General features: G+C 35.5%; 1 protein-coding gene across 13 annotated transcripts in view; it reads right to left on the bottom strand.

Moving 5' to 3' along the window:
* plekha7a (pleckstrin homology domain containing, family A member 7a) overlaps window positions 1–18,906 on the bottom strand; it is a 97,936-nt gene that overhangs the window by 6,847 nt on the left and 72,183 nt on the right. For 9 of the 13 annotated variants that reach the window (XM_058752411.1, XM_058752412.1, XM_058752415.1 and 6 more), the window contains 16 exons: window positions 16,487–16,954; window positions 14,400–14,931; window positions 12,909–12,992; window positions 12,528–12,635; window positions 9,104–9,157; window positions 8,752–8,835; window positions 6,900–6,968; window positions 6,692–6,772; window positions 6,465–6,614; window positions 6,156–6,257; window positions 2,654–2,762; window positions 2,378–2,541; window positions 2,060–2,245; window positions 1,411–1,501; window positions 1,183–1,268; window positions 182–400 (listed from right to left, as the gene is read on the bottom strand). In XM_058752411.1, coding sequence (XP_058608394.1) covers window positions 182–400; window positions 1,183–1,268; window positions 1,411–1,501; window positions 2,060–2,245; window positions 2,378–2,541; window positions 2,654–2,762; window positions 6,156–6,257; window positions 6,465–6,614; window positions 6,692–6,772; window positions 6,900–6,968; window positions 8,752–8,835; window positions 9,104–9,157; window positions 12,528–12,635; window positions 12,909–12,992; window positions 14,400–14,931; window positions 16,487–16,954 — 2,587 coding nt within the window. The remainder of the gene's footprint in view (window positions 1–181; window positions 401–1,182; window positions 1,269–1,410; window positions 1,502–2,059; window positions 2,246–2,377; window positions 2,542–2,653; window positions 2,763–6,155; window positions 6,258–6,464; window positions 6,615–6,691; window positions 6,773–6,899; window positions 6,969–8,751; window positions 8,836–9,103; window positions 9,158–12,527; window positions 12,636–12,908; window positions 12,993–14,399; window positions 14,932–16,486; window positions 16,955–18,906) is intronic. The other 4 variants (XM_058752418.1, XM_058752420.1, XM_058752413.1 and 1 more) reach the window with 3 other exon arrangements.

Genomic DNA, 18,906 nt, shown 5'->3' with positions numbered 1-18,906 from the left:
TCTGGCCAATCCTTAAAAACACCCACAGCACGGCCCCGTCCCACCCATGGCCTGTTAATGTAAAACTGTGCTTTGTTCATGGGGTAAAAATTGTGTTAGCATGTTAGCTTTGTGTTTTGTGGACTTATGGTGGAGGGCCATAGCGAGGGTCCCTGTGTTTATTTGGAAGGGAGTAACGTACTGATCCTGGGTCAGAGTTGACGGGTCGAGTGGAGGTGCGGGAGCCCACGGGCTGTCGCTCACCCTGACCCAAGTTACGTTTGCGCTCGCGCACAAGAGCTCTCTGGTGCCTTTTCATTCTCTCCAGCTGCTCCTCCACACTCATCCTCCCTCTCTGCGGCAGGTGATCAGGCTGAGACTCTCCTGAGCACAGCCGCTCCAAGGCACTCTTTGGTCTTTCCTACATGGGACAGAAAAAAGATTCTACATTTTACATGTAGCTATTGATGGCTGAAGAATTTCAGCTTTTTAAAAAATATTTAAAAAAAATTTCCACAGTGCACAAGGATAACTGTTACACTGTTTACAGGATGACAAAAAAATTAATAAATAAAAATAAAACTACAAATATATAAACAGATACATAGTATAGCATCTATTTATACTTTATGATATAATTTTGAAAATAACAATATGATAATATAACATTATAAATGTATAACATTTTAAAATAAAATACATAAAATCATATATATATATATATATATATATATATATATAATATAAAATACATGCTTAAAAGCATGATAATATAAAATAATATAAATTAATCGCGATTAATCGCATCCAAAATAAATGTTTTTGTTTACATAATATATGTGTGTACTCTGTATATTTATTATGTATATATAAATACACACACATGCATGTGTATATATTTAAGAAAAATTTTAAGTTTATACATTTAAAATATTTTATATATAATATCAATTATATGAATATAAATATATACATGGAAATACTTTCAAAATATACTGTATGTGTGTACATAATTTGTGTGTGTGTGTATATATATATATATATATATATATATATATATATATATATATATATATATATATACTGTACATATATTCTATACTAATAAATTCAATTTTGTATTAAATAGTATAAATTATAAATATATTATAAATGAATAAATAGTTAAATTAAGTGTCAGTTCTACAGTAATCAGGTGCTCACTGTTGTCGATAACGCTGAATCTCCTCTCCTTAGTGAACAGGAAGTCACTCCGTACTGGTTTATTCTGGATGAGGAGCCTGACAGACCTACGTGATCATAAAAATGTTTTTTATTTTTTTATTTTTTAGGTATACTGGTATTACAACTTGTTAAATGGCATTTTACCACTAAAAGCATCATGTGTCTTAAAGATAACCTGTATGATCAAAAGCTGTAATAATATTTCACCTCTTCTTTGAAGAGTCAGGTAGCCTGGGTCTACTTGATCTGTTCCGGCTCCAGGAAGCTCTGGTTCACTCAGGTAGGACCGCAGTTCCACCTAAAGCCCAAACATTTTATTTCATCCCAACTGCAGAGTAATCAATCACAATGCAAAGACTAAAATATTATGGTTACACGGATGGTGTTAAAACATAAGGTCATTAAATTAAATTATTTTTTTTTTTACAGTTAAATTATTCAGTAACTGCATTTTATTTCATATATGTGAAGCTCAGTAAAACAAATGACATGAATTGTTTTATTTTAGTATTATTTATACATTATTAATATTCATTAATTCATATTTTGAATTACTTTTATAGTTTCAGTTTTCATTTTAATTTTAGTTTATGTTTTAATAATTCTGCTGTGATTTTGTAATGATTATATTTTATATAAATATGTACTGTATAATAATATAAATATTTTATATAAATAAATATAACTATTTATTATATTTATGAAATATATTTGTTTTATTTCAGCATTATTTAAAGTACTGAAAACAAATTTGAATGGTTTTAGTTCCATTTAACAATAACAACACTGATGTTAACAGTGAAGTTCATTGTTAACATTACAATAACAATGACCTTCACGAGAGAGTTAAAATTACCCTGCAATCTCCATTCACGTAGCTGCTTTCTCTGTCACGTTTCCTCTCATCAGATTGTCGTTTGAGGCCACGGACAGAAGTGTGTCTGATGACCGATGTTTCTTTAGGTAGGGGCGGGACAACAGGGGGTGTGTCCTCATCATAGAGGAGGGGCAAAGGTGGTCTGGGTGGAGCATCATCCTCTTCCTAAAACCCAATATTATGCACTTAAGTGAACCATTAAGTATTGTTAATCAGTTGTCTTTAGCGCGGGTCTTTTGTGCAAAGTACCTTACAGTACAATAATTTTAGGAACAGCACCAGTCAAGCAACACATACCCATTTTGGCACAGAGTGAGGATACTGAAGATCTTCATTGTACATGGGCAGTGATAACGGACTGGAGGTAAGACTGCGTTGGGGTGACCGTACCTCGACCGCGGATGGGGTCATGCACCGAGAAGGCACTGTCGACTCGATCACTGAAGGCACAAGTTTTCTCTCTGGACACAAACATTCAGAAGCACAAAAGCAAGAGTTATATAGCAATGTTATATTAAAAAGAACAAGCTCTGTAGTAGGGTCTATCTAGGACCCTAACTAGTCCATTCTTACCTGGGTTCTTCACTGAGTTTATGGTGATTCTGAAGGTTTCTTTGGATGAGCTGAGTCCAGTCATCACGTCCTCTATCCTCCAGAGCTCCCTCCTCAACTGAATTTTCTCCTGAGAAAAAAAAAAAACACACCTATTCAAAAGTCTACATATCGTATTTTTATTCTAGCCAGGATTATTATAACTAAAACCATATAAAACATTTTCATTACTTGAAATAAAATAAAGACCTGTTCACACTTAGGATGGTAACTACAACGATAAAGACATAGTTTAAAAATTCGATTTAAATTTAAAAGAATAGTGGAGTTCACAGCCCATTAGAATCCACTGACTTTTAATAGCTTGAGAATTTAAAGCAGCATTTGACGTAAATGCTGCGCATGCTTATGATAAAACAATGTTAGCGTACGTTGGTGTGGACACTGATATACAGTGGGGAAAATAATTATTTGATCCCCTGCTGATTTTGTAAGTTTGCCCACTTAAAAAAAACAAGGGTTTATCATTTTTATGGTAGGTTTATTTTAACTGATAGAGACAGAATCAAACAAAAAAATACAGAAAAAAGCAGCATACAAATGTTAAAAAAAGATTTACATTTTAGTAAGTCAAATAAGTATTTGATTCCCTACCAACCAGCAGGAATTTTGGCTCCCACAGATTGGTTATGTGCACATGTGGAACACAGATTAGTCCTGTCACTTTAAGAAGATACTCCTAATTTCAGCTCGTTGTGTGTATAAAATCTTCCATTCCAACCTCTCCACAACCATGGGCAAGACCAAAGAGCTGTCAAAGGACATCAGGGACAAGATTGTAGATCCGCACAAGGCTGGAATGGGCTACAAGACCATCAGCAAGAAGCTTGGTGAGAAGGAGACAACTGTTGGTGCGATTATTCGGAAATGGAAGAAATACAAAACAACCATCAATCGGCCTTGGTCTGGAGCTCCGTGCAAGATCTCGCCTCATGTGTTAAGGATGATCATGAGAAAGGTGAGGGATCAGCCCAGAACTACACGGAAGGAGTAGGATCTCAAGGCAGTTGGGAAGACAGTCACCAAGTAAAACATTGGTGTAACACTACGCCACAATGGACTGAAATCCAGCAGCGCCCGCAAGGTCCCTCTGCTCAAGAAGTCACATGTACAGGCCCTGAAGTCTGAAGTTTGCCAATGAACATCTAAATGATTCAGAGAAGTCTTGGGAGAATGTGCTGTGGTCAGATGAGACCAAAATTGAGCTCTTTGGCATCAACTCGACTCGTCGTGTTTGGAGGAAGAGAAATGCTGACTATCACCTCAAGAACACCATCCCTACAGTCAAGCACGGAGGTGGAAACATGCTTTGGGGCTGTTTCTCTGCTAAGGGTACAGGACGACTTCACCGCATTGAGGGGCCAATGGACGGGGGCCATGTGCCGTAAAATATTAGAGGAGAACCTCCTTCCCTCAGCCAGAACACTGAAGATGGGTCGTGGACGGGTCTTCCAGCATGACAATGACCCAAAACACAGCCAAGGCAAGAAAGGAGTGGCTCAAGAAGAAGCACATTAATGTCCTGGAGTGGCCGAGCCAGTCTCCAGACCTTAATCAGTGGAGGGAGCTGAAACTTTGAGTTTCCAAGAGACAGCCAAGAAACCTTAATGATTAGAGAGGATCTGTAAAGAGGAGTGGACCAAAATCCCTCCTGAGTTGTGTGCAAACCTGGTGACCAACTACAAGAAACGTCTTACCTCTGTGCTTGCCAACAAGGGTTTCTGCACCAAGTACTAAGTCATGTTTTGCTTGGGGATCAAATACTTGTTTCACTTACTAAAATGTAAAAATGTAAACATTAAATGAAACTTATTTTATTTTAGCTAGTTGCCTAGTCCAGAATTGGTTAGATTACTTACAAATTGTAGTCTGTAACTGATTCCAAATTACATGACAAAAATTGTAGTTAGTAAAGTAATACATTACACATATAATTAGACTACTTTTTAGTTATTTTTAGATTACTTTTGATCTAACTGAAATATAAATAGGATAATCTTGTTCTATAATGATGTACATTTACATTTACATTTAGTCATTTTGCAGACGCTTTTATCCAAAGCAATTTACAATTGGGGAATGTAAAAATACAAAGAATAAGAAAATATATTCCATTTGCTGTAATTAACAATGAAGTGCATTAAACATTATGCTATGTCAAGGTTGCCCAAACTGGGGTTTGTAAATGAACTGCAGGGGCTTCATGAGATTAATGAAAAGCTAATAATTAATTAGATCATAAAAAAATCTAATTAAAAGTCAAATTAAAATAAAACACTTACTAAAAATATATATATATATTTTATTTGTTTACATGCATGTCATGTGGCCATTAACCAATGTCAGAGAACCGTGAACATGCAAATGTAATAATTAATAAATATTTATTAAAAAATCTCAGGGGTACTTCAAGTAAATATATAGTATTAGGTTCAGATGACAAAAAAGTTTGGGAATGTCCGCATTACATGTAAATAAGAAATAACATGAATTTGTGCCTTTTAATGTGTTTGAAAGACAAAAGCCTTCCAAAGACATAGTAATACATGGTTAACCTACTGAGTGATTATTCAAATAAAAAATGTGTTCATCAGTAGCTTATGCAATGTTTAAACACTTCTTAAACCAGAAATGATTTTTGTAAATCCAGTGGTCAAATACTGCATAGCCACCTGACCAGTGACTTGTCTTTGTGTGAATGTCTAAAAACTGAAAGACTCTACATGACGGTATATAAGGGGTAGGCTTTTTTAGAAAGGAACATTTAAAAGATGAAAAATAGGAGTTAGGGAGAATCAATAAATTGAATCAATAATGTATTGCTGTTGTGTGAATATGTAATCATGTAATCAATAAAAAAGTTATTTAAAATGTAATTGAATCTAATTACAAATACTTAATTTTTGGAATCTGATTAGGTAATCCAGATTACATGTAATCAGTTATTTACTACCCAGCTCTGGCCAAGTCAACATGTCTTATTTTCATTTAGTTTAAGCTTAAGTACTAAAATAAATTGAGCAAAATAAACTAAAACTAATTACCAAAACTAATAAAAACTACAGAAGAAAATATAAAATTAAAAGCTAATTCAAAGCAGATTTATACAGGTGGAGCTGGGGAAGGTGGAGGGTTTCTGAAGTGCTACCACAAGCATTAGCCAAATATTTGAATGTTGAGCAGCGAGCTCATTGGAGAGAATCAATCAGCTGTGACATGTGATAATGATGTCATTATGTCACATTGAGTTAGATCTATCGGACTGTGGCATCTAGAGTTTCATGCCAGAACTTTGTATTTCAATGACACTAAAATAACTGATTCTAGGTAAAGGTGACTGCACATTTTTATGTAAAAATGTATGAAAATGAATAAGGCAGCTAATCAAATAGATGAGAGAAAATCATGACAGCAAAAAAGACAGGACTATAAAAAAGGATTAAGAAATGGAGAGAAAAAAGACCTGAGGTGATGTGCAGAGATTCATCTGAGTCTGCAGGACGTCCCTCAGCTGTTCCACTGACTGCTCCAGCCTGCTGTAGTCCTCCCACGCTCTCTCCATCTCCTGAACAATACAAATATACAGTATGAACAATTAAAGCTTTTTCTACACCAACAAACCAGTTTATTTATTACACATTACATTAAATATTATATTACCTGCGACCCTACATATGACAAGCGATTTAGAGAATGGATGTATATTATATTATATTATATGGATGAATAGAAATAGGAAACACTGTAGGTCTACATCACATAACATACTCACCGTCGACACTCGAGAAATGTCAGCTCGAATATGCACCAGATCCTCTTGAAGAAGTCGCTGCTGGTAGGCGATCTTCTCAGCGTGAGCCGGCTGATCCTTGTACTGCTCCATCTGCTGGTGGGACACATCCAGAACAGACTCAAGCTTGTCCTAGAAAGAAAGAGCAAAGATATTAACACTGACATACCCATACAACAAGATCAAAATAAAAGTAAAATTTCCCTCACTTTATCATCCTTAAGTCCACTGAGCCTGAACTCAAGCTCTTGCAGTATTTTGTCTTGTTCACACAATCGACTCAGTGTCACCTGCAGTAGGAAACAGAGCATTTCAGTTCAGACCAGGAAGCTGAGCTAAATAATGTGAAATAATGTTGTTTTGTGCATAGCAATACGTAATTAAACAGTAAGACACTGATTTGTCCTCTATACTCACATCTACATCACTTTCCGCCACCTTCACTGGCTTTAACGGCCGTCCTTTCAGAGTCTCTGTGCCACTCACCTATTAGACAGTTCACAGAAAAAGCCTCCTTGTCTTAGTGTTCCAGAGATCGAAACACATCTATTCAACACAAGCGAAGCAAGACCAACACTATACAATGGCCACTTTACTGAAAGTCACATTGAGAAGCTTTGAGACAGTATTCTTCATTTCTATAATGCACACATGTAGGAGCTGAAGCTTTCTGGAAGCACAGTGGCAGGATGGTGTCTCACTTGATCTTCATGCCAACAGAATACAGCTGTGGGACATAAATGCAATGTCTAAAATAAAGCCTCCACAGAAAACGCTGCATGGTAAACTCATAAAAGAAACCCAAGCTCTGGACAACGATGAATTGGACAGTGTGGGGAGGAACTAACTAAAAATAGCAAAGCTACAACTTAGCTTAGCTGGTTTCAAAACGGTGTGCTTTTTAATTTTTTACATTATTTCACACACAGCCTTGCAACCAAGCGAGAAGAGTCAAACTTAAATGTTTCTTTCTATCAAATAGTAATTGGTAGGCCAATTTAAATCATCTGGATGATTCATTTAAATGAAATGACAAAAACGTCATATTAATATTACAGATGCATATTTAAATAACTTAAATCAGCATTTTATGTCTTCTTTTTGTAGTGATATGCAGTTATTAGTATAATATTTTTTAGCAACAAAAGGCAAAGAAAATTTTTTTGCACTGTTTTTGATTTAATTACGCTGCTTTTCAAAAGTTTGGAGTCAGTACGATTTTTTTTATTTTTTATTTTTTATTTCTATGCTCACCAAGGCTGCATTTATTTGATTAAAATGTAGCCTAGTAAAACAGTAATACTGCGAAATATTATTACAATTGATAATTTCATTTAAAAAATTCTATTTACAATTTAAAACAGAATTTTTTATTTAAAGCTGAATTTTCAGCAGCCATTACTCCAGTATCGCACGATCCTTCAGAAATCATTCTAATATGCTGAATATGATATTATTAACAATGCTGCAAACAGTTCTGCTACTTAATATCTTTGATAGATTTTATTTTTAAAATTCTCGGGATTATTTGATGAATAGAAAATTAAAAAGAACAGCACTAATTTGAAATAGAAATAATTTGCAACATTGTAGATGTTTTTACTTTTTAAATCTTACTGACCCAAAACGTTGAATGATAGTGTATAGAAATTACAGCGTTGTTTTAAATTAAGTTGGATGCTGTTAGCCTAATTTATATTATTTATTATACTATTACACTACTTATTGATTTTGTGCCAGATTATTCGTGCTGTTTTTAATTTTTAATTTTAATCATATTATCCGATAATTACATAATTGAAAACTGCCCCCATCAGTGTAGGTAGCTACTTTTTGTTAGCAGTTTGTAGTGAAGCTAGTAAGTTTTCTGAATTGTTTCAAGAGGAATTAAGAATTTAAGAAGTATTTTCCCCAACACTGATACTGGAGGCTGTAATATTCTACTGCAGATCATCTAGAAAGCAACACATAATTACTAGATATCATATTGATGAGATAAATAGTTTGATAAAGAAAGAAACAGAATGCATTGGAGAATCAGCTGGCTAAATGTGGATCATTCCCTGCACATGCACTGAGCTTGCCCGTCCCATCCAGACCTGCCATCTCATTGACCCAATCACACATACCCACAGCACAACATATCACTCACAAAAGGCAGGGAGGATAGGCGTGCAGGTGCCAGCTGCCAGGCTTGTGCCAACACAAAGCTATGTGCACCATGTAAAGCAATGGGAATGCAGACACTCTGGATGCCGACAGTGCTTACGTTCCAGAGTGGTCTCAAACCCCCCACAGTGCAGGTTTGTAACACACTGTGAACCATGAGGATCAATGGCTCTAAACTTTTCATCTGTGGCAAACGGAGATAGACAGTTACAGTCAAAGGAGGCCCAGCCTTATATACGCTTCGACTGGATCATTACTATTACCATTACCATTCTATAATTCCTGATTATGCCACAAAGTTAGCATACTAAATTTGATCAATTTCTGAAATAAAGCAAATTCTTGATTCCTCGCCCCAAGTGAGCTTTCTGTGCTGTGTTAGTGTGTTAATACAGAAGGTTTAAGAAGGAGGTAAGACAGGAATAAGAAAGACAGAAACGGAGAGGTCCCACCTTCAGATCTAAATAATCCAGGTCCTTCTTCAGGTCCATGTATGTGTCATCAGCCTGTAATGGGAAACATTAGCAGGAAACATTTCAATCGACACTCCTCTACTCTTTGAGTTAATGAGTTGTTTTATCTATCCAAAACACACTTCAGTGTAACACTGCACTAGCTTTGAAGCAATAGCTGGGTATGCACCTGGTGTGCCAGCTTTGGCACAAACTACACATCACATTTCTGGCTTGATACCACAGACTCCTTTGTTGAACATTGTTCGCATTTACATGCAAGTGACAGCTATACACACTACCGCTCAAATGATTGGGGTTGGTAAGATTTTTTCAATGTCAAAATACAGCAAAAACAGTAATAATGTGAAATATCTTTTTCAAATTAAAATAAGTGAATTTCAAATTAAAAGCAGAATTTTCAACAGTCACTACTCCAAACTTCAGTGTCTCATGATCCTTCAGAAATCATTTTTAATAGGCTGATTCTGTGATGAATTAATTAGTTAATTAATTAATTATTTTTTAGAAAGGTCAAAACAAAAGTCTTTATCTCTTTTGTAACATTATAAATGTCTTTACTCTCACTTTTGATCAATGTAATTAATTTCTTCATCAGCCCCATACTTTTGAACAGTAGTGTAAATTTACTTGAGAAGCAATGCTTTGTAAGATAGTAAGAGAATACACTGTATATTTCATAGAACATACTTTTAAATAAGCTTTCTCCCTTTTGCAGCAAATAGTGTTTGTTTTAAGCATAAACCTAAATCTAGGTTTTAACCTTTAACCTAAGCATGAAGCAAAAATAAGTCTTAATGTATTATGTAATTTCATTTCTCAAGTAAATTTATGTTTGTTTTAAGGATGTTTATAATTTTTTACATGATTTATAGATTAAAGGGGTGGTTGACTTTTTTCTTGGCTTGATTGTGTTTATGGGGTGCAGTCTAACATGTGTTAATGCTTCGTTTGTTAAAAAAAACACATTATTTTTCACAAATTTTACCTTTATTCCACACCGTTCTGTCACTTTTCCCCTAAACACGCTGATCATTTCCTGCTTTTATGAAGCCCCTCCCTGAGAAATACACGATGGGCTCTGATTGGTTAGCTGGCCCAGTGTGTTGTGATTGGCTAAAGCGCCTCTAGAGCACGTTTTTGGTTTGTTGTTGTCTCATACTTTTAGATACGATGTTATTTGTAAATGCTACTGCTTCTGTTAGCTTGTAACATACGGTTTTATTCTGATTAAAGCTTTAATACAGTACGGCAACGACACGTGTGTCCATGTATAACGCTTCTCATAGCTACAGTATGTGAAAATAAGTGTATTCACTGAGCTGATGAATGAGAGAGAGAGAGAGAGAGAGAGAGAGAAAGAGATGCAGAGCAGGGCTACGCGAGCAACAGTATTAAGAACCGATGCAAGAACATTGGTTTTGAAACTTGTGAATCCATTAGAATCATTAGAAGACAGAATCGCAATTTATATATGAATAGATTTTTACGTGCACCCGTAGTTTTCTCTTCCTCTTCTCTAAAGCAGCGCAGCATGGCCTCGCCCCCTTTGCTGCGTGTTCCTGGGGGCGGGGTTTATGTAAAATTCTGGGTTCTTGACGTAACGGACCTGGGAAGTAGCTCGTTGTAGTCCCTTACCAGTCGTTTTTGTAGGCATTAAACTGCCAGAATTTTAAAAGACGATATCTCTGTTTGATTTGAACTTTCAGCTTCGTAACTTTGCAGATATTGATTATGCTCAAACAGCAACATTACACACTAACTAACGTTAAAAAAGTGAAATCGCAATCAACCACCCCTTTAAGAAAAGTATTTTTCTGAGTGTGTTACATTGACATTAGGTTGGAAACAAAAGAATATTTGGTAATATTTTACAACAAGGTTTCATTTGTTAACATTAGTTAACCACATTAGATAACATGAACTAACAATTAAAGGGATAGTTCACCCAAAAATGTCATTAATTTGTCATTAATTACTCACCCTCATGTCGTTCCAAATCTGTAAGACCTTTGTTCATCTTCGGAACACAAATTAAGATATTTTTGATGATATCCGAGAGCTTTCTGACCCTGCATAGACAGCAATGCAACTGAAATGTTTAAGGCCCAAAAAGGCAGTAAGGACATTGTAAAAATAATCAATTGCTGGAGGTGGGTTTTATTAACATTAACTCAGTAATATTATGAAGCTACGAGAACACTTTTTGTGCGCAAAGAAAACAAAAATAATTACTTTATTTAACAATTTCTTCTTAAATAAAGTCTTTAAAAAAATTCTTCTTCTTCAATAAATGATTAAATAAAGTTGTTATTTTTGTTTTCTTTGCGCACAAAAAGTATTCTTGTAGCATCATAATATTACTGGCCCAACCAGCAGTTGATTATTTTAACGATGTCCTTACTACCTTTTTGGGCCTTAAACATTTCAGTTGCGTTGCTGTCTATGCAGGGTCAGAAAGCTCATGGATTTCTTAAGAAAAATCTTATTTTGTCTTCCGAAGATAAACAAAGGTCTTACAAGAGACAAAAGTCCAGGGTGCTCAGAGAGTTCAATAAAAAATGTCTGAAGGTGCTCTTTGGGGTCGGGAATTCAAATAAATATAAGAAAGGAAAATCCAAGGCACTTATCCAAAATCCAAAGGTCTTACAAGTTTGGAACAACATGAGGGTGAGTATAAATGTTCTATAGCATTTATTCATATTTATTGATGTTAATCCCAACATTTACTAATGATCAAATGTTATATCTGTTAACATCAGTTTATGCGCTGTGAACCAACATGAACATTAATATTTTTATGAACTAACATTTCCAATGCTGTAAAAAAATATATTGCTCATTGTTAGTTCATGTTACTTAATGCAGTAACAAATATGACCTTATTGTAAAGTGTTACTGAATATTCATTTAACTTTACCTCAGTCCTTGATGGCAAAGCATTCAGTACAAACCAAAGTAATTACACTTAGACTTCTGCACACATATTATTACTACCAATAACAAAGCAGGTTTATTATGACGTTACTGTTGAAATAAGCTACTCATATCCTACAACCAGATCAAACCAGAACTTCAGATAAGGTTTCATAGGGACCACAGATTCCAGCGTACACCTACTTCATGCATGCAAACATTTTTGATCTTTGCATTTTCAAACTTTGGAGCAACAGCAAAGCATACTCATGTATGCATAAAGCCTCAGACCAGTTGCATATACAATTCATGCCGATGGTGGGACAGCCAGATACAGCCCCTAAGCATGACATGCCATGCTACGCTACAATACAAAGAAGCATCATGTAACAAAGCTAAGGGAGCTAAAGAGAGCCAGGCGGGTAAATAACAGCAGCAGAGGCACGCTAGTAATGAGAGGTGCTAGCTAGGCAGGCCGAGCCCTGACCTTCACCCGAGACAACTGCTGGAGGTGGGCCAGCGCATTGTTGCGCACACCTGCCATCATGGCCTGGTGTCTCCGTAACTGGATGAGGAGAAGAGTGAGCTCCTCCGGCTGGACCACAGGTTGAGGGTACGATCAAGGCAGAGAGAGAGTTGTGTGATCAGATTATTTACACAAATGCCCATTAGAGCCAGGAAAAGAAGAGGACTGGCTCCACCAGCAGAGGTTTTTTGGGTGTCATTCATTTTATGCCACTTTGATTGCCGATATATTACAGACTCATTAATAGCAGCACAAAAACTGAACTAAACTGAAAAATGTAATGTAAAAGTATCTGTAATTGCTTAATATTTTTCCAAAAATGTCTGGAAAAAAATGTCTTACTGTTTTTCCATGCAGGCTGGGCGCACTGACTGTATGTGTGATGTAGTTGGATGGAGGCATTGAGCGTCTTTCTATTGTGGCCGACTGCAGAATGATAAAAAGAAAAAGAAAAGACAACACATTTAAATATATTTCATCAAAAACACGTGCTCGTCAACATATAACACTATAATAATACTATCTACACTACAAAAGTTTGGGGTTGTCTGCATTTATTTATTCAGTAAAAACAGTAATATATTATTAGAATTTAAAATAACTGTTTTCTATTTTAATATATTATAAAATGTAATTTTGTCCTATGATGGCAAAGCTGAATTTTCAGTAGCCATTACTTCAGTCTTCAGTGTCACGTGATCTTTCAGAAATCGTTCCCCTATGCTGATTAGGTGCTCAAAAAACATTTGTATTATTATCATTGTTCTGTGGAAACCATGATAAATTTTTTCATGATTCTTTGATGAATAGAAAGTTCAAGATAACAGCAGTTTTTTTTTTAAATAGATGTCTTTTGTAACATTATACATTTCTTTACTGTCACGTTTGATCAACTTGATCCATCATTGCTGAATGAAAGCATTAATTTGTTTAAATAAAAAACTCTCCCTGAACCCTGACTTGTAAACGTTAGTGCACATAAAAGTAAAAATAACAGTACACACCAAATTATACTTTTAATAATGTAAAACCTTTGAAATACAACACATTTGGATTTAACAATTGTCAAGTTTTAAGTCATCATTTGGATTAGACATGTCTGCTTGCTGGGTGAAAACTAACTTGAGATGGTTAAAAGGTTTTTAAAGGACACACACAGGAACTTTAAGTGAAGAAAATGAAGTATATAAAAATCATCCCACTCAAGCACTTTCCGAGTCTAGCATTCGTTCCATTACAGACACCACTGTAAAGTCTTTCTGAATTACAACTCTGTTGTAGACAGATGGACTAATACTGCCAGTTTGAAAACACTGAAGGCTGGTGTTATTTAATCAAGCAGTATTAACATCTCATGACATCTCTAAATGTATAGAATGCATTACATTTATCTTTTATCCATGCAAAATTAATCAGCACAAATATTTTAAACATTGATAAAAATAAGAGATGTTTCTCGAGCACCAAATCAGCATATTAGAATGATTTCTGAAGGATCATGTGACTCTGAAGACAAGAGTAATGGCTGCTGAAAATTCAGCTTTGCATCACAGAAATAAATTATATTTTAGTATGTATTCAAATAAAACAATATATATTTAAATTGTAATAATTTTTAGCAATATATTGCTCTTACTGTATGTTTGAAAATCAAATGCAATCTTTGTAAGACACTTTTTTTTTTTTAAATACTAAAAATCTTACTGACCCCAAACTTTTCAATAGTACAGTGACCTCAAAGTCCTCCATAATCCCTGACTTTCTTGTAACTTCTACTACTGTGGATTGTGATGTTATGGATAAACAGGGTGGTTGTTCTTGTCACCTACTGACCTTATAGGAGCGTAGACGGTGAGGAGAGTTTGATGGTGGCACCTCCACGGTGAGCCTGTCCTCCAGAGGTTTGACTGTAACCCGTTCTGCAGGAGTGTGGGGTCTGCGTGGAGACAGCAGTCTGGGTCCAGGAGGCCCGGGTGGAGGGATGTCTGCCAGGGTCGGAGGTACGGAAATGGAGCGAGCAACGTCTGAGTTGACTCTGGTGGAGGATACGGCGGTGGAGTAGTCTGGAGCGGGAGTGTAAACGGGGGCGGTGGGGCTGCCGTGGCGATATTGCTGTCTCTGTTGCCATTCGTAGAGCTGCCACACGGTGTTGTCGTGCGTCGCAGGTCGCTGGCTGTGGCCGTGGGTCATCTGGAAGTGATTAAGCCGGTCATGGGAATATTTGTACTCACTGGACAACTGACGGTGAGCGGTTGGTGGGCTTTGCCGCATGGTCTTTGGTAACGACTGGTATTTGTCTATTGTGCCGTACTTCGGATGAATGAGAGGGGTTCGACGTGGGATTGTGCCATCCGTAGATACAAACCTGTGATAACCAAATTATTTATTATTTTTTAACATTTTTTTATGCATTATTTGGACAAATAAATAGACATGCAGGGTCACTAAAGTCAATTGCAAAATTAAAATTAAATTAATACATTTAATTAAAACATAAATTAAATTTATGCTATGTTTATTTTATATATATATATATATATATATATATATATATACTATCATTCAAAAATAAGATTTTTACATTTTTATTCAATGAAGTCTCGTATGCTCACCAAGGCTACAGTTAGTGATTAAAAATACAGTAAAAACAGTAAAACTGGAATATTAATACAATTTAAAATAAGTGTCATTTAATTTTAACATATTAAAATAGAAATGTAAATAAAATGTCATTTATTCCTGCGGTGGCAAAGCTACATTTTTAAACGGTCATTACTCCAGCCTTCAGTGTCACATGATCCTTTAGAAATCATTTTAATATGCTAATTTGGTGCGCCAGAAACATTTCTTATTATTATAAATGTTAAAAACAGTTACTTAATATTACTGCTTAATATTTTTCAGCATTCCTTGATAAAGAGAAAGTTGAAAACTTTCACAATTTATTTGAAATAGAAATCTTTTAACATTATAAATGTCTTTACTGTCAATTTTAATCAATTTAATGCATTCTATATGATATTAATATCAATTATAATATTAATTATAATATACTAATATTATTAATAATATTCAGCATATTATGAAAAACAATTTTTTTAAAAAGCTCATTTTATTGTGAAAAAGAGATCTTTAAACAGCAGTAGGATATTGTGAAATATTTAAACAATAAAGGTTGCGTTTTCATGTAATTTTACTAAATAAATGGATACATTTAATTATTGATTGATTTATTTGAATGAATATTTAATATTTGTATAATTATTTCAGAACTAAATGATACATTTAATTGTTGTTTTATTGAATTCATTATTATTTGGTAATTTAATTTAGAGCCCTTCATATGAAAAAAACAATTCTTTTTTTTCTTTATAAATAAATCTATCTATATTACTGACCCATAACTTTTAAATTGCAATGTATTTATTTTAATAAACAACCCTAGTCTTACTGAGGGATTGGTTTATTTTATTCTAAACATAAAATGTCAATTTTTTTTTTTCTTTTAACTTTCCCAATTTCCACAACTCAAACACATCCTGATGCCTAAAATAAAAAAAAGTGCAAGACTTGTCTTGTTAAAATTCATTCATAAGTATTTCACATTACAAAAGTAAAATGAATTGTGAATGGCATTTCATGTCTACTTGACAACCTGAATATTTGGGTGCTGTTTTCTGTGATGATGATTTATTAAGATTTCAACCACTTGGGGGCGATGCATCCCATGACTCTTCACAGTAACATCCGACTCTTCTAACTGCTCTCTGTACAGTGTGTCTGTGACTGAATTCGGAGAAGCATACCACCATACTACTCTAACTACTTCTGCTATATCATTACATGGCACAAACAGTAAGAAAAGTATAATAATTTGAATTTCGCCTGTGTAAAAATACGCGACAGATGTATATACTCACCCCTGGCGTTCTTCCTTCTGTACTTTGACCCAGTTCTCCACCTTCTCCAGTGCACTCTTCCTCTGTACCTGAATAGGAGTTTGAGAAGACGGAGTAGGCCCCCTTTGATACCCAGGCATGCCGTTCTGCTCTATGGGCGTACCATTCCTCAGCACTGGCGGGGTCGAGACTGCCCTGGAAGGAGCTCGAGAGGGAACTTGGGATGCTGGTGTTGACCCTGGAGCTAAAACCTCCACCTCAACTATCCTGCTCGCTGGCGATTTACCCCTCGCCGGCTCCATCTCTCTTGGAGCAACCTGAATCTCCACTTCTCCAACAAATCCTTCCTGCTTCTCCTCCAGCAGCCTGTTACTTTGGATGACCTCGGGTTCTGGAATGACGTAGCTGTTGATGTGGTTGGTTTGAGGAACAGCCTGCTGCTTGAGTTTCTCAAAAATGTTCACTTGGTCTGGATGATCCGACTCGTCTCTGTGCGGCAAAAACATGACATGTGCAAAGGTCAGTGAGGTTTTATGAGTCGATTATATGATGCTGTTATCATGCTGCCGGATCACATGTCAGGTCTGTTAGACTAACAGCATTCCACAGCATGGAGTCTGGATCATAGAGTAACCCAGCCTTACATATGAGGGAGTCTGCTCATAAAACTAAATATATCATATATTCTGTAGCAGAAAAAGGCACAGCTTGACCAACCCCACAGTAGAGTTAATTTCGTTAACTAAAACTATGACAAAAATGTTCGTTGACGAGTCTTTGTCCCATGACTAAAATGAGATGATGACAATAAGGTCAATAAACGATAACTGTGACTACATCAACATGCAATATTGTTGACGATAAAAGACAAGACTAAAATGTATTTTTAATAATAAAAACTATGCAAAAAATCTCGATTTTCATCTAAAAAAAAAAAAAAAAAAGGAGACAAAATATTATTGCGGACTGCTGTATGTGCTTACTATGTGAGCTTTCGTGTGTGCAGTTGCCAGATATCAAGATACAGTGCCCTGCACTAATATTGGCACCCTTGGTAAATATGAGCAAAGGCGGCTGTGAAGAGGACAGGGACAGCCATGGTAAAATATTCATTTTGTGCTCAGTGACCCATTTTTGTGTTTATTTTGATGTTTGTTTTGGATTATTGTCCTAGTGGAAGATCCAGACACGGTCCATTATAAGATTTCTAACAGAGTCAGTCAGCTGTTGATTTTTTATCTGTTGGTATTTGATTGAATCCATGATGCCTCTGGCAGAAAAACAGGCCCACAACATCAAAGATCCAGCAGTATATTTAACCGTGGACATGGGGTACTTTTTTATCCCTGTTTGTACTAAACTCATCTGGTGGGTTTGCTGCCAAAAAGCTCTTTTTTTAGTTTCATCTGTCCATAGAAGCCAGTGCCATTTGAAGTTCCAGTCGTGTCTGATAACTGAATTTGCTGGAGTTTTTTTTTGGATGAGTGAGGAGAATTTTCCTTGAAACCCTCCCGAACAACATGTGGTGATGTAGGGGATGTTTGATATATATATATATTTTTTAGGTTTCTGACCCCAAGACTCAACTAATCTCTGCAATTCTCCAGCTGTGGTCCTTGGAGAGTCTTTGGCCACTCAAACTCTCCTTCTCACCGTGCATTAGGATGATATAGACGCACGTCCTCTTACAGGCAGATTTTTAACATCTTTAGTTGATTGGAAATTCTTAATTATTACCCTGATGGTGGAAATGGGGATTTTCAATGCTTTAACTCTTTTCTTACAGTTACTTTCTATTTTGTGATGCTCAACAATCTTGTTCTGCACATCAGAACTATATTCTTAGGTTTTACTCTTTGTGATGGATGATTAAGGGAATTTGGCCTTTGTGTTCCTCATATTTATAATCCTGTGGAACAGGAAGTCATGGCTGGACAATTTCATGCTCCTAGTCACCCTGGTGTGCTAAAAAAAAAAATGTAAATATGAATGGGAATATACTTCAGAGATATTTTACTCATAAAAATTTCTAGGGGTGCCAATAATTGTGGCCAACATTTATTGGAGAAAAAACATTTATTTCATCATGAGATATTCTCCCCACTTTCAATTATTTTACTTCAATGATAGGTTAGAATTTTGTGATTTTTTTGAGTGAAAGATCAAAAGGATAAACAATTCAGATTTATTTTCACAGCCGCCTTTGCTCATATTTATCAAGGGTACCAATATTAGTGGAGGGCACTTTACATTTTCTGCCCGGTGTTTTGCAATCTGGCAACCATGCACACTCACTCACTCTTCATTGCAGAAGTGCTGACTATGATCTGAAAACACCAAAAAAAAAAAAAAATAATAATAATAACTTACTCAACTGTTGTTTTAACAGAGAAACATTGTTGCAATTAGGAATTACTATTAGGAATATAATATTTTTTGTT

The sequence above is a fragment of the Onychostoma macrolepis genome, chromosome 18, assembly GCF_012432095.1.
Source record: "Onychostoma macrolepis isolate SWU-2019 chromosome 18, ASM1243209v1, whole genome shotgun sequence".
NCBI lineage: Eukaryota > Metazoa > Chordata > Actinopteri > Cypriniformes > Cyprinidae > Onychostoma > Onychostoma macrolepis.
This window is presented reverse-complemented; position numbering and strand designations above follow the sequence as displayed.